This window comes from Pseudopodoces humilis, chromosome 6 (genome assembly GCF_049639895.1).
Source record: "Pseudopodoces humilis isolate 2021_Gansu_Grassland_sample_001 chromosome 6, ASM4963989v1, whole genome shotgun sequence".
Classification (NCBI taxonomy): domain Eukaryota; kingdom Metazoa; phylum Chordata; class Aves; order Passeriformes; family Paridae; genus Pseudopodoces; species Pseudopodoces humilis.
The window spans coordinates 14160399-14176878 of record NC_142205.1 but is presented as its reverse complement, the minus strand read 5'-3'; the positions used below and the strand labels follow the sequence as shown (position 1 = coordinate 14176878).

Genomic DNA, 16480 nt, shown 5'->3' with positions numbered 1-16480 from the left:
TGAACTGTTTGAAGCACTTGCTCAACATAGAGGATGTAGACCATGCTATGTGGCACTAGGAAAAGGGGCTCATGGGATGTAAAGTCTGGAGTTCTTATATGGGGAAAACCAGCAGCATTTGCAAGACCTAGTGATAGAGATTTTGGGGCTATGGGAGCAGAAGGCACTGCATTCTCAGACATGCTTTGTGCCTGAGTCAACCCACTGAGAATTTTGTATAATTGGGAGTTGTCTTGTTTCTTTTCACCTGTATTAGTTGATTTCATAACAGGCAGTCTCTTGCTATTAAACTTGCCTCATCTATTTTTTAACTGGAAAGTACTACTTCTGCCACTGTCACATTATTAATTCAGTTAGCAGTCTTCGTATTGTATTGCTCAAATGCCAAATGTCAGTTATAGTAAGTAAAATATTTTTGTCCTTTGTTTTTAATAGGAAAATCAGCCTGTGGTAGTGAAACGCAAAAGGGGAAGGCCTCGTAAATACCCTCTTGAAGCAGTACAACCTGGTGGTAAGTACTTCATAATACCTGTGTGGAAAAACAAGGATAATAATGACATTCAAGTTCTGAACTCGTATTTCTTCCCTCAGGTGGGGAGTCAAAAGCTGATATGAGCACTGGGAATGTAAGTGCCTTTATTTTGTTTGGGTGCATTTAACACAGTATTTCAAGAGCCATTTATCTGTTTAACAGTTAACAGCATTTCAGAAACATCTTATGGAAAACTTGATAATGGAGTTCAGTCTAAGCAAATGAAAATTATTAGTAGTATCTCAATATAGCTAAGCTTTTTAAGCAAAATATAGAGTTAAGTCAGAATGGGTTACCTGTAAGCTTCACACTTAGTTCATTTAATACAAATCTAAGTGTTACTAGCTAGCAATATATATACACCTGTGTGCAGGGTAAATTTTTGGTGGTGTGCATGTGTCTTTCAGTTTGTGCTGAGAGTAATTTTGAAAAGCAAGGGTGAATTTATTTCAAAAACAAAGTTTCTTTCCTCTACTGAATGTATTGTAATAATAGCACATAGAATCCTTTCATAGCTGTAAAATAAAATGTTATATAAAGCAGTTGTATTACATATATATTGCAAAATTACAGTTGATGCAAGTAGAGACATACTGTCTCTAGGTGACATACCTAGGTGAGTAACCTAGGAGTTCATGAAACATGTCTGTCTTTTAAAGCTCAGTGGTAGTTTTATTTCCTAACCCCTGTGAAGGATATTCACAGCTAAGAAAGTGGTCTATTGGTTTTGCTTCTCCTATACAGCTGGATTACAGCACAGGGCAGTGATGGGTCAGGCATGTTTGTGGAGTACTGCCAGCGGGATTTATTCTGGTTAAAGGCTTCTCTCTAGGAAATTCCTCTGTTTTAGAATCAACATTATTGCATAGAAAAGGGGGGATTTTAAAAAATGAAGTTGTGTTGAAACTCAGATTTTTCTTCCTGCTTGCCTGGTGAGGCACCAGCTGGCATTGCTGTTGAAGATCTTGAAAATTTACCTAGTTTATGGATAAAAGGAATTACTGTCTCTACTTGTTCTGTCCTCGTATTTTAGGCAGCCCTTTAAGTCCTGTCCCTTCTTACAGGTTGGCTTGAATTCAATTTCAGAATTCCTAGTCTTAATAGATTTTTTTTTTCAATATTAACTTAATGAAATGTAGTTTGAACTGGTACAGATTTTGGTATTTCATTTTTCTGTTTTGGTGTTGTGGGTTGATTTTTGTTTGGCTGGTTTTTGGGGTGGTTTTTTGCCCAGTTAAGGATTAAAATTAATTTTAAAATCACCCTCAGAAATAGATGTACCTTGGCATCCTCAGTACTGGAACAGAATCATCTTGTTGTGGTTCAAGTGTTTAAAGGTCTTGTATTTCCTGGTGATGAGTGAGTGGTTGGTGTCAGCTGCAGGCTGGCTCAGGGAGGAGTGATACCTGCCCTCTATGTGAGACAGGGGCTGTCTAAGGTGAGATGCCTTTGCATGACAGTTTCCCCAGGGCTTTGGGAACACCTTTACTTTAGAGGTACCGTAAGCATCCTAGTGTAGTCGTTCAGTGTGGAAAGCACTGAAGTTTTTGGACAGTCATCATAGGACATTGTGTAATTGTATATAGCTTTTTCTGCATTCTGAGTAAATAAACAATTTCTGGTGACTTGTAGTTCTGTAAATCTGTATGTGGGATTACATAAAGTGACTGTACTAAACATATTTCTGATTTAATTATCAACAAAGAAGTTTGTTTGACTGAAACTACTTTTATCTTTCGTGTCTTTTATTGCAATGACTTTAGTGTCAGGTTACTGAAAGTGCTGTGATTCGTTTATGGGTTGATTTGTTTCAGTTACCAAAATGGAAAAATGCATCCTACTCTTAAAGTCAGTACAAATTTCATGTGCTCCTCATTAGTGTTCATGTTTTCTAGATTTACAGATTCATTCTACAATTAATGCAAGCCAGTTTCTGTGATTATGTAACACAATGCTGAATTTTTCTGATTTTCTTTAAATTAAAAAAGCCCACTTTTTTAATTTCAGCTGCAGTCTTCTACCTTTGCAAGTAGAGGGAAAACACCTCAAATGGGTAAGAAAACATATAAATATATGCCTCAACATATAAAATGAAAGATGGAAGAAATAGAAAAGGGTTTTCACAAAAATCACATGGGTCCTTGTTCTTCCTGACATCATCTCTGGCAGTCAGTGTCATTCATGAATGAAAACATCTGAAGAAAGAGATGAAGTGAAAACTTGTCCCTAATTGCTACCAAGTTTTTCTTTTCAAAATAGAGCAGCTTGATTAGAGCTTAGTTCAGAGATGCAGCAGCACTGCTCAGTGCTGAACTATGCATTGCAGAATATACCAAATGATTGAGTGAGCTAAGTACATGGCAGAGCTTCAGAGGATAGTAGGTACTCTATCAGACTGGCTCTTGGTGGCTATTTCCCATTCCTGCATGTTTTCTTTCATACAGTGACTAGCAATCACACTTACTACATTACATTTCAAATTTTGTTCAGTTAATTGTTTGATCTGTGGATATGTATTTAAAGATCTCAGGGGTATCTTGAGGGGGATATTTCTTTCCCTTTTCACAGCTGCTGTAAGAACTTTGGAACACGGTTGCTTAGCTTGACTCAAAAATGTACTTTAAGTGCTTCAAACTAAAACAGAATTAAGTGAAATATCTATTTCTCTTTCCTCATTTTTCTTGTGTATAGAATCCAAACTGCACTGGTTGTTTAAACGTTTATTTTTAATTATGGCCATTCATTAAAAAAACTTTTAAAACTCATTTTAGGAAGCAGGTGACCTGAAAATTAGGTTTAAAAATGGTTTGTAAACAAATGTGCAAAAAATCTGAGAAACCAAATCTTCAAAACAAATCTTGTGGAGTTTCCAAAAGCTTAGGTTTCTGCAGATAGACTAATCTGGCTGCACTGCACATAAAAGGACTGTTTCCTATTTTCTTCACATTTGTTAAAATGTCAGCTTTAATCCATATGCTGCAGAATTGTCTCTGGAGGGTTAGCTTGTTGTGTGGTACTTCTGTGAACTGCAGAGAGAATAGACAAGAACGTGAGAATGAAATCAAAGTGCATTCTGCTTTGCTTTTTATTCAGAAAGACACCTGACTGTGTATTTAAAGTTTGAGTGTGTTATGTAACATTTCTGTTTTCCGGGTAGAAGGCTCTTGATATCACAGCAATGTTAAGAGGAGCATATAAAGTGGAATGTACTGTTAAGTTTTTCATCCTGTATTGGCATTCATGGGCATAAGGGGATGAGAACCCCTGGCAAGGAAAGGAAAAGGAAACCAAATTGAATCCCTCTGTACAGTTCACTTATTCTGATAGTTTCTGGGTGATTTGCATAAGGATTTGCAGTAAGGACAGACCCACATGTGGAGCAGGATGCAGAGTTTATTTCTGGTCACTACAGCACATGCAGTTAAGAGACATATGTTTTCTGAAGGTATCATCCTCCCGTAACACTGACACTTGAACTTGAAACTAATTACTTAGCACTAATCAACAGTTGCTGCTTTAAAATTAGTGCGATTTTTAAATACTATGTCTTACTATTTTTATATTTATCTTTAAGCAAAAGTACTACATTTTCATATCTTACAGAGGGTTGTCTGTTAAAGGCATGTCATGGATCTAGATGGATCTTATTTTCAGTCAAAAACCCCTCTGCTACAAATTTACCAAGATGTACCAGAATTATGAAGTATCTCTTTTGAACACAGTAGAATGAATACATGCTGGTTGTATTATGTATGTGCTTATGTTGTATGAAGAACCTAGTAGAGTGGACAGTCCTATGCTTTATTTCACTTATTTCTTGAATACTTAAATATATTTATGTTTTACTTCATTTGCTTTTGTGTAAAAGTTTTTTTCCCATAACCTTACAAAGGAGTGCCAGAAAAGTTTGGTGTGAGTTTTAGAATGTTTCTACTCTTTGAGATCTGATTTAGATCCTTTGCATTGACATTCTTTTGTTTGTTCTCTCAGTTTAATTGGTGAGGATGTTAGAGTTTGTGTCCTCTTTTATTTAGTTTTCAGAAATTAGCAATTTTATGGCAGGGAAAAAAAGATATGAAAACTTGCCTTTATTTAGGTTGCTTCTCTTTTCTATTGCTAAGGATTTTTATCCTTGTGGTGTTAGAGAAAATTCTGTTTGACAGAGTTCAGAAGCTTTGTAAAATAATCTCTCTCATCTCAGAATTATAGTAGAAGTGGTAACCATGGAGAAGAAGCCAAGTTGACACATGGGATGTAGAGTTAAAAATCTGTTTTAACAGATTTGTGTAGGCTAGCCTGTAAAAATTACTGAGTTGAATGTAAGAAGTATTTCAGCAGAGGAAGTCATGTCATTTGCATACTAGAAAGGTTTTAAATAATGTCTTTTTGAGCTTCGTCTCAGTCATCTTGGTGCTTTAACACGAGTGCAGTTAAGCACTAGAACAGATCACCTGAAGAGACCATGTTCTTGGAGACTTTCATAATTAGACTGAGCAAGTATGTGTGTAGTATTGTGCAGTATGATTAGATCAATTAATTTAGCTGTGCTGTGAACAGGAGATTGGACTAGGTGACCTAGAAGCCCTTTCTAAGCCAAATTTTTCTGTGGTTCTGTAATTGGTTGACAGTAGTTAAAAAGGATAAGTAACTTCTGCTTTTCCATTAAAAGAAAACAGCAAATCTGCAACAATGCAATAAATACTGTCAGTGATATAAAGCCCTAGTACTTACAAAAAAAATTAAATCATTGTCCCAGTCTCTGTATATAACAAAGCTATTTTCTAAATTAGAGACTTTAAATGCTTTTTGAGCTACTGTGATATTTATGCAAAGTTGAGAGAGTACACAAGAAGTCACTTTTAAATTGATTGGTGAAAGATTTGAACTTCAGGATCAACTTTTGTTCTTTCCTTTCTTTTTAGGTACAGACATATCTAATAAGAAAGAAACAACAAATGTAAGTGTGATTTGTAAATTTACAAGCAGTATATAATGAAAAATGCCTGTCTTCTATGTAAAGTAAATAGTTCTTGACTTACATGGTTCCATTTTGTTTTTTCAGGAAGATGAAGCTGATAAAGCAGAAATGGTTGTGCGTAAAAGGGGAAGAAAGCCCAGGCGTTCTCTGGTTCAATCAGAGGAAATGGGTAAAAGCATGAGAAACTGTGCTGTTTCTAACAGAATAAGAAAATACTGCTGTGCTTTTCTGTTTACTAATAGCAACAAGATAAGCTTTATTCAATTTTCCTTTCTTGGGGAAAAATCATTGAGTTACAGCTAGTGTAAATATTATGTAAATATGTGTAAATTGCTGTAATCTCATGTCAGAATTGCTACATTCCAGATGCTTCTATAAAGCCTCATGAATTTTCTATGAATTCTGGCTAGGAGCTGTGTAAGTAAACTGTGGTGAATGTGTTAGCAAGATTAAGTCAAACAAGTGTGAATTTAAAATGCTGAAATAAGAAGGAAATGGAAAATTACTTACTGAAAATGGGAGTTAGGACTAGAATACCTTTTCTAAATTAAGTGTTCAAGGCCTTTTGGAAAATTATAGCCTATGTGTAAAATTTTAAATGGACAGAAACACTGGAGCCAGAGAAGAAACGTCGGAAATTAACATCTTCTGAAGATGAACTAAAAGAGCAAGAGGAAGGTGAGGAAGAGGATGGTGAGGAAGATGATGATGCATATTCTGGGGCCACAACTAGATCAGCCACAAGATTAGAGGCTCAAAGGTAACTGTGTAGAGACTCCAATAACAAGCTGTTTTCTACATTGTTCTCAGTTGTGGAGTTTGTTGCAGGGAAGAGGTTGTTACTTCCTCTTTTTGCCTTTTTCTGTTTGTTTTAAATTTATAAGAGTTTCCCAAATAATTTTGATTCTGATTCTAGTACCACTCGTCTAAGAATGAAGAGACAAAAGGTGAGGTTAAGGGAAACCGTTAGGGTCTCAAAAGGCATACTTGAATATGTAACAAGGTAAGAATTGATGCTGTTGGCACTCTCATCCTGGTGATGCCTCAGAATTTGAGTCTAAGGACACTTGGTTCTGAAGGGTAAAATGGGACATTAGAGTTGACAATTCACCATTTGGTATTTGGTGTTGGAACAAGGTGAAAATGTAATTGTCCCTGTCTGTTTCTTTAAGTACTGTCCAAGTTAAATACATGAATGTAGAGGATTTAATTTCTAGTATGGTGATCTGCAAGCTTGGAGAGCAATCTTGCTGTGAAAAACAAGTGTGAGTAGCAAGAGTTCTGTTTTCAGGAAGCCATTCTTTATCTGCCTTAGCACTGGTCAGCCTTCTATCAGCATACGGAATTTTAGCAGAGCTCATCCTCTTGATCTTATTGTGGAAACAGTGAAATATAACAGCTTTGGGAAGTTTTGATTTGTGTTGCTGTCTTTCAGAAAATAATTTGAGTCCAGGTGTTTTTTTTATATTGGTGGTGGGAGTTTCAATTAACCATATCTGCTTCCCTCTTAATGATATCATTTGTTATACTGTATATATTATATGTTAGTCTTTGGGCAGTACATGAAGCACAGTTGCCACTGTGCTTTTGAACTGATAATTCCAGAACTGAATCTGAAAGTGATTCTTTATTTGAAGAATTTAATTTAAATCTGACATGATTCTTCATTTACATAAAAACTGTGATGTTTTACCACTACCCCTTAGTAAACAACAGCTTCGTTTTGGTAAATGCAAAGTGACTTCCTTTAGTCTCACATCATTGTTAGCTATAAAAGGTTTAGGTATTTGTGGGTTTATTCTGGTTGCTTGTGGAAAATCTACTTTTTTTTATAGATTTGGGGTTGTGTCTCAGATTTCTAATGCTACCTTTCTAGCTCTCATTGCAGCAAAGCATCTCTACCTTAAGGTGCTGCATACAGTCTGCATTTTATAAGTAGCATCTGGGAATAATTCTGTGGAAGAAGATGCTTCTTCTTATTCAGCATTGCTGGATTTCTCTGACTTAAGTCACCTGTTTTCTAAACTAATTAATTTATCACCAGTAATGAGTTTTTCATGTTTCTGAACATGCAGATAGCAAAGCTTATATGAGTGAATTCAGACTACGAGATGTTCTTTTAAACATAGACACTTGCATACAAAAATTATAGCAAGATTTGAAATGGATTGCTTTGGGGTTTTTTTGTAAATACCAGATATTGTCAGTAAAGCACTCTTTTGATTCTACATTTGATACAAAAATGCACAACTTGGCATCGCAATGTGTCTTGAAGCAGGCAAATATGTTTTTTTCACTGTTTCTTTTGGCAACTTTGATTTACTTGTCACAAATACTGTGCAGTCTTAGTTATCTGCACTTGGAGTGCAAGAAGAAATTGACTCAGTAGAAGTATTTTCTTATATATAAATTCATCATTCTTTTGTATTACAGAAAACAGCCCAGCAAGCCAACCACACGTGCAACTTCTAAAGGCAGCAGTCCAAATTCAGTTTCTCCTAGAAAACAACAGAAACTAGCAGCTAAAAAGAGATCTCCAAGTGATACAAAAATTAATAAATCTCCTCCATTGACACAGTAAGTATTAAAGTTGAATCTACTTTGAGTATTTGTTTTGGAAGCCACTACAGTGGTCTTTCCCTTATATGTAATGTACTGCTTCAAAATCTGAACAGCAGACTAGTTATGTTCTGTTCTTGTGTGATATATAAAAAGCTTTTAAAGGATTTTCTTCTGTTTACATTTTTTCTTTTTCTTCCTTTATTTGACATTTGGAAGACTAGATTTTTTACTTTATATCCTTGGAAACCTCTTGGGAGAATCTGAAAATGCTGTTTATGTAGTATTTAACTTCAGCTGTGATTCTTTCTTGGGTGGGGGGTAAGAGCATTGGTAGTTCAGGTTAAAGTTAAATACAATGACACAATTCTAATGCTTTGAAGATCTAAGATCAGCTGATAAAAAGAGGATAAGCTCTGAGAGCCCATACACCAAGTTTTGAATATATTTCCCTTTCCCTCCTTTCCTGTTACGCTTTTTAATTGGTAAAGCTGAGGTCACAGTGCAGAATGCCAAGGGAATAAGTAATAAATGTGATGCACAGTAAGTAATATATTTGCTCTGCATCTTGTAGTTTACCTGTAAAATGTTTTGTATTGGTTATTCTTTCTGAAATGTGTCAGTGTCTTCAGGCTGAACCTGGAGAATTGTGCACTGATGGCTGTCACAGTTCACCTCAGCTCCATTATTTTGTGTGGTTATGAAGGGCCAAGAGTTTAAACCCATTCAGAGTTAGTTGCAGCTGAAATATGGTGAGCCTATAGATGGGAGTGTGAATGCATAGGGTAAGGGCATGTGAAGTCTGCCCTTTACTCCCCCTTGTGTATGCAGGCCTGAGACACTATTGCTGCTATTCTGTCTGTGTGAGATGGGGGACAGGGAAATAAAGTCCATTATGTTCTGTTATAAATCCACAAATCTTTCCAGAGAAAGAGAAGGAAGGAGAATTCTATCCCCAAATTCTACATATGGAGCACTCCCCAACACACAAAATTAGTACCCCATATCCTATTAAGAAGTGTGTTTTAGTAGTAAGCTTATATATAATATATCAGAGATGGACAGTTCATCAGAGATGGACGGTTTCGTTCAGCCCTCTGAACAGAATTGTGCCTGACCACTCTTTTCTTTGCAAGCTCTACCATTGTGAAAATAATGATTAATATGCTTTTCAGGGTAAAGGTGCAGTCGGCCAAGCGTAAAAGGGAGGAGAGCCCAACAGTGGTACGGAGAAAAGGCCAGCAGAAAACAGAGGAGACGCCGTTAAAGAAAGCAAAACGATAATCTTTACCAGCCAGTACTGTTCTTGGAAGAGTCAAAAGGAAAACAAACATCTGTGCTTCTATTTTTTTTAAAGCAAAGGGATTTGCACGTGCTTGTTTCAGAGCTCTGAGTTAAACAATGCAGTACTTTTAAGTTACATTTTAAACAGCTTTATAAACTATTGTTTATACAGAATATTATGTACATTTATTTCAGATGAAAAATAAGTTTACTTTGTATCTGAATGAAAAACAAAGTAGTTATATATTTTATCACTGACTTGGAAAGTTGGAGTTTCCCAATGTGACATGCTAATGCAGATGCTTCCAGCCCATAAGGCACCCATGTGCCTACTAATACACTTTGTACATAAACTTGTAAAAATAGGTTGTATTTTACTCTGTGTATGAATTTAATCAATGATGGACATTTTATTTATTATATGGAAAGCATTGGTCTGTAAACTTTAGTATATACCTTAGGGTTTTTTAATTATATATTTTACATTCTATGCAGATGTCAGTAGGAAACTTCCCCTCCGCTCCCCCAGGGCTGTCTAAAATCTGAAGTTCTCTGAAATATGCTCAGACAGTTGGTAAAATATTTTTCTCGCATGCATCAAAGTAGTTTAGCATAGTGAAAGGGACTTGGCTCCTTTCTGTTCACATTTGTGACAAAGTATGACATTTAAAATGTAATCTTACTAGATTATATTTTCACTTGTAAATTTACTACCAACTTCAAAAAATGAGTAGTACTAGGTTAGATTTATTCACAGTCAACCAATACCACCCTAAAATGAAAGTTTTATTTTGCAGCTAAACACCTGTTCTTTCAGTATTTATCTTTTTCAACAAAGAGGGACCCATTGAAATCAAATCTCACTTCTAACTATAGAGCTTCAGCATTTTATGTTACATTTTATACACAGGTATTAAAAATAGAAGCTGGTTTTATTGCCAGAATCTTTTTTTAATGTATATTAACTCTGGTAAGAGCAAATGTTCAAGTGAAGTTGTATATAAAGTTAAACTTTTCTTATGATCAAATGTGTCTCTTGTTATGATGTGATGAATTGCCAAACAATCTGAGATTATTTTAAGTGTTTTGTTGATATTCTGGTTTATAATTAAAAAATATTTTGGGGGTTGGAATTTTACTTTTTTTTTTCTTAATTTCTCTTTTTTTTTGTGAGTTTTTTTTTGAACTTGTTGTAAGGCAGATGTTTCGGTCAGATATTCTGCTAGGTTTCTTACTGAAATTTTTATATAAAAAATATAAAACGTTTGCCAAAAACCTGAGTTGCCATATTTTATTTTCCTTTCATTGTTTTACTGTAGAACTTGTCTTTACAAATGTGTCTGGTTGGAGTCATGTCTGTAAGTTTTACCTGGTTAGTCTTTAAAAAACATTCACAGGCACTTATATTTTACATGCGCCAAAAGTGGGGAAAGTGTGTAACTGTTTGCCTGTCTCAGTACACTATAAAAGTGCTCACATAATACTTTTCCAAGCAAATTAGCCTGAAAGAAGGAAATATCTTAGCTCTGAAAATCAGTTCCTTTGATTTTCTACTTAGCTGCCATATTCATACATACCTTGCTAGAGTACTGACTGATACATTCCTGTGTGTTACTGATACTGATGTTTATGCACAGTTGTAGGATAAGTTGAATCTTCCCTTTTTCTGTTTTTTTCCCTTTGCCCCCTGCAGTATGCATAGACCAAAGTTGTATATTTTGTCTCAGCCTTAGTTCTGTAAGGCTAAAGAGGCTGAATTGCTTGATTTTCCACGGGTGCTTTCCAGAATTTAGGTGGAGTCCTTCCCTGCACCTGCTCCATTTGTTTCCTTACACCTGAATTCAGTAGTGAAGTACTCAGGAGGAAGCCTCACCACTGCACTGTGCATTATTATTATTTGTTCTCTCTGCTGTTAGTCCTGTCCTGCCCTGGGACAGTTCATATTTGCCTGTTTCACAGGCAGAGCTCTTCTGATGGGTTATGATGATTGACAAAGCTCTGACTTGTGTCAGGTCCTTTTTACTGATATCGCAGTAGACAAACAGAGCTCTGAAGATCAGTATCAGTCTCTCAAAGCTAAGCTCCTAGGAACTGGCCTACTGTCCTTTTCCCTAGTGATGGATAACATTTAGGAATAACATTTAGGAACATCTTGTCTATGGAATGTATCTTTGATCATTGATTAAGTTATTCTGTGAAATGAAAGCATTAAAGGAGGTATCTTTCTGCAGGACAGCCATTTTTAAAGAGAGGGTAAAAACTCCCAGTTCCACAAACTTTCAGCTTATGCATATTTCGCTTGCTGCCAGCTTCTTTCTTGTCAACAAAATAGACATTTATGCTAGGCCACATCACTGACAGTCCATATTGGGAATTTTTTTCATTTTTTTGCTTAGTAGTTTCAGTGTCATCTAAATTACTATTACACTTTACAGGGACAGTACTAGTCTGCTGTCATTAAGTTAAACATGAGAGGTTCAGGCTGGACATAAGGAAGAGTTTGTTCACTGGAAGGGTGGTTAGGCATTGGAACAGGCTGCCCAGGGAGGTGATGGAGTCACCATCCCTGGAGCTGTTCCAGGAATGACTGGACATGGCACTGTGCTATGGTTGAGTTCACATGGCAGCGTTTGATCAGGGGCTGGACTCCATGATCTTTGAGATCTTTTCCAACCTTCATGATTCTATGACTGAATGTTCACAACTTCCAATTCTTTTGTACCTTCTGTCTCCCAGAGCCCTTCTGAGCACAAGACAGGGAGAGGAAGAATCAGTTTTCCTTGGGGTGCAGCAGGAGTCACATTGTGGCAGAGTAGTAGAGAGGAGACTGGGGCACAAGAAGTCTGACACTGGTTATGTGGATGACTATGATTTGATTTATTGCTGATACAGTATCTAAATATTGTCAGTGTAAGACAAGCAGGTCTAAAGAGTTCATGTATAAGCAGGAAGAGCTAGAAATGTTTACAGTCTTTGAGTTTACTGAATGCACAATTACAATACAACAAGCATCTCTGGAACTACTTTAGGTTTATTTCCTTATGTCACAGTTCCTCCTGTAAGTCTCACCTGGTTTTCATTTTGGGACAAATCATATTGCCCTTCAAAGACAGTTGCCAAGTGTGGGAGAGGGGGAAGTGATCTTTTGCCACAGTCACACACACCCATCTTCAGAAGTTAGGTTTGTACTCCAGCTTGAATCTTGACATATGTATAAAATAATGATACTTTCCTAACCCATGCAAATTTAGAGAGATCAGGAGAAAAATACCATCCTGCACAGTGATTAAACAGAATGTCCGGAAAGTGTTTCATGGAGAGATTTGTTCAGGGCCTTTTGGTGCAATAACATGGCTAGGATTCAATCTCAGTAAATTTCTAAACCGCTTGGCTGGTTTTTATGTTTTAGTGGCTGTTTCTTCTCTTGGAACAATTTCTCTGGATATTAAAATACCAAGTGCGCAGAGATGTGCTGATGGAAGACTGAGTTCAGCTTCTCACAGAGTTTTACAGAACAGGACCTTGAGTCCTGCTTGTCATACCTGAGCTGCCTGTGTTACCAGCTGGCTGTTGGCTAGTTCCCACAATCTCTCCACATTTCTGATGCATTCTACTTAAAGGCTATTTACACCTCTTAACTGTCTTCAACTTGAAATACTATATAGATTTTAAATCATACAAGTGTGGTTTTTTGTGGTTGGTTTTTAAACCAGCTAGAGGGTCACCAGTTACAAGTTTGCAGTTTTCATTTTTAGGTGGGGTTGGCAAGCTTGTAAGTCTTGCAACTGGTGAAATTTCCCTCTAGAGCCTGATTCAAAGTCAGTAGGTGCACTCAGCAGCTGGGGCAAGGCTTTTGCTGATATTGGCAGATCTCTGGGTGCCTCAGCTTTCTATTCCAACAGCTTCTCTAGTAACACATCTACTTCTCTCTTGAGGGAGCTGGGGGTTAATCTGGGACATCCATCCCAAATACACATCTACTCTTCCTTCTCTCTCAACCAGTGTTCCAAGACTGTCCTACGCAGAGCAATCTCTGGCCCTGATGTGGCTGCATAAGGTCCTGATCCACTTTAATCTCTCCAGAAACTCAGGGACTCAGTAAAAATTTGTCGCGTAACACTTGGCAACCAAGAGCAGCAGGTGCTCCTGGTCACAGTGACAATCAGCAGATGTCCACCGTGATGCAAGTCCAGCACCAGCTTGGGTGTCTACACCTAAAAGTGGCCTAAGTCTGATACCTGTGTCAAGCTCTGCATTAGGAAAAGATCATTTGCCACCACAGACTTTCAGTACTCCCTTGCCTTTGGAAGAGGTAGTGGCACCTCTGCAACGCTGACTGTCACTGGTCTGAAGAGAGAGAGTTGCTGCCCTGAATCTGGGATGCATCGAGTCCCTTTACAGATCCTTCCAAAGCACATTCTATTTCCTTGAAGCTGTACCTGTTTATATTGTAGAGTGAAAGTAACTGGGATACTTTTATTCTCTTCTCATTAAAATTTCCAGTTTTAAGGTTTAATGGGACCATCTTGACAAAGGTGACTGCACATTCATACAGCATACACCTACTTCCAACTCTTGGTAACTCTGGTATCCTCATAACTGCCTGCTCATTCATTTTGTATAGAGCTCAGAAGACTCATACCTTCAATTTCAACAACCTTCCATCTATTTCATTTGCCTGTAGCTTCAGTTTGGAGGAAATTGCCCATGTCAGCCTTCTGCAGGTCTTGGCAACTTCTTAAAGATACTGTGCTCGCTTCTTCCAGTATATTCCTTGTCCCAGCTATGTATGTCACACTCCATTACTTCCATCAGCTTCTCAAAAATCTGGGGCCTGTTTCAAACAGGGTGGGTTTTTTTCTACTAAAACATGAAAGTTTAAACATCAAGGAAACTCTATCTCCATTCTAGTCTCTGTTTCAAAATGTTTCACCAAAATTCCATGAAAGGGTATTTCTCATTTAAACCCCCTTTCTCCTTCAAATCTCAGATTTTTAGTTATCCTTGCTGGCTTTGTGAATAAAGCCCAAAAGAAAAACATAATAAAAATAAATGTCTTGCTGGGAGTCCCTGGATAGCTGTATTTAAAGCTAGGAACATAACACTCTTGCCAAACAACTGGGAAAGAAAAATATGATTTGAAATGGCCGTAACTTAGCAGGGCAGGAATAGATTTTTGGCACTGGCTGTCAGAGGGGTGGGGTTGCATGGTCAGGCTGTGATTGCAAGGCACTTTTCACCTTCCCTTTTCTGCCCCTTGGCCAGTGCCTTTCTCCATGCCAGTGTTGAGTTGTGCATAGACTACTGGATCAGGGAGCTTGAAATTACCTCTACAAAACAAAACTGCAGATTGGTTTTTAATGTGATCATTTTATTAAACCAGCTGCTGATGAAACTGGGTAAATTCTGCTGCCTGCACAAAGACATCCATGTGGCAGAGAGGGGCTGTGAAATCACCTTCCCGTTGCACCATGGATTTGAGTGCCCTTATGTTGAACAGGTGCACCATTAGCTTTCCCATGGATTTATGGTATCCCTCTATCAATAATTGGTGTATAAATGAACAGTGAGGTAGTTTGTGGGGTTTATCCTTTCTAGTGACAAAACAAAGAGGCTTCTTGAAGGAAGGATGGATTATACATCACCAAGCATGAGGTTATGTTTTTTATTTTGTGTATTTGTTTAGAGTTGACAAAAAATTATACTGGCTACTGAAAGGTGTGCATCTCTGCCCTCACCATCAACACCTCATATCAGCAAGCTCAGGTCCCCTGAAATGTAGGAAAGCTGCCTCAGAGCCCTGGTCCCTAATGTCACCAAATACACTGAAAATAACTATCATTTCCACTGGGAAAACATAAATCTTCCTGTCAGTTTGGAGATCAAGTACCTGCTGCAGTCCTGGTGAGCTCCATTTGGGGCTTTTCCTTGTGGAAGGACAATGCTTACATGTGGCTCCAGCTAAGCCCTACACAAAGTGCAGCTCTTACCCAGCTTAACTAGCTGGTGGGAATATAGCTAAAGTAGAAAAAGCTCTACAACATATTTCAGAATATTTTGGACCCTTGCAAACCCCATGAAGAGACCAAAATTGAGCCATATTTTTAAACACAGCTCCTTTGCTGATCACACAGACATCACAGGCTCTGGCTGTACCTCTGTCCATGTACTGAGGATGTAACTGAGAATGAATAACAGAGGAGTATCAAAGCTATCAGTCCTACTGTCAACTGGAGAGCTCAGCCCTCCAATGATGTCTTTCTCTTCTCTAGATTTCATTGTAACATGTCACACATGCTGTGCAATGATTTATATAAGTCAACATACATTAAAATGAATGAATTAAGAAGAATACATGAAAGAAAAGTGCTCTGTGATCACATTCATGATACCCCAGCATCAGTTCCAGTATATAAACTTGAAAATGTTAAAATTAAATAGTCATTCCCGCTTTGGTGCCCAAAGCAAGCAGGGATTTGGAATGTGACTTTCCTTTCAGACAATGATAGGTTCACTCTGCTCTTTTTATATAAACAAGAGCTAAGAACTGCTCAGTAATATAGTGCTTATTTAACTCTATTTATTCAGGATTTTTCAGGCTAAGTAAATATGCAATATAAGGACACTTAAAAAAAACCAACAACTTATGATAAGACTTGTTTCAACTGATTTTGAACTTAGAACTCCATGTGGCCCTCAATGACAGGAAATATCCTCTTGGGGAAGCTCTAATCAAAGTAAAATGGTTGTCATTCACTCCCAGTAAGATGCCACCTCCTTTTCCGGATCAGAGGAGGGCCTAGGGATGAAGACTGTCATGAAAACGGAAAAGAGGAGCCACCAGATAAAAGCATGAAGGGTCACTGAGCCAAGGAATGCCCAGGAGGTTGTGCCCTTTCCACACCCTGCTGCTGACCATGCTGGGTGGAACAGGACCATCAGAGAAGGGGCTGGAGGCTGTGAGAAGTTGATCCATTTCTTTATGAAGGTTTGGCACCAACACCTCTGGAAGTCAGCCACAGGATAGCCACTCTCATGGGGGAGGAAAAGACTGGCTGAAGAAACCTGAGCAGATTGCTCCAGGTTGTTCCAAGTATGTGATGTCTAACCAGATCCCACAGATACCC

The 16480-nt window shown here is 37.7% G+C and overlaps 1 protein-coding gene across 1 annotated transcript in view; it reads left to right on the top strand.

Annotated features, from left to right (window-relative positions):
- The window catches only part of BOD1L1 (biorientation of chromosomes in cell division 1 like 1), a 36538-nt gene extending 25962 nt beyond the window's left edge, over window positions 1-10576 (top strand). The window contains exons 18-25 of the mRNA XM_014261453.2: window positions 436-511; window positions 592-626; window positions 2540-2585; window positions 5455-5489; window positions 5595-5679; window positions 6117-6270; window positions 7944-8087; window positions 9245-10576. Of these exons, the coding sequence (XP_014116928.2) occupies window positions 436-511; window positions 592-626; window positions 2540-2585; window positions 5455-5489; window positions 5595-5679; window positions 6117-6270; window positions 7944-8087; window positions 9245-9353 (684 nt within the window). The 3' untranslated portion in view covers window positions 9354-10576. The remainder of the gene's footprint in view (window positions 1-435; window positions 512-591; window positions 627-2539; window positions 2586-5454; window positions 5490-5594; window positions 5680-6116; window positions 6271-7943; window positions 8088-9244) is intronic.
- The last annotated feature ends 5904 nt before the right edge of the window (window positions 10577-16480 follow it).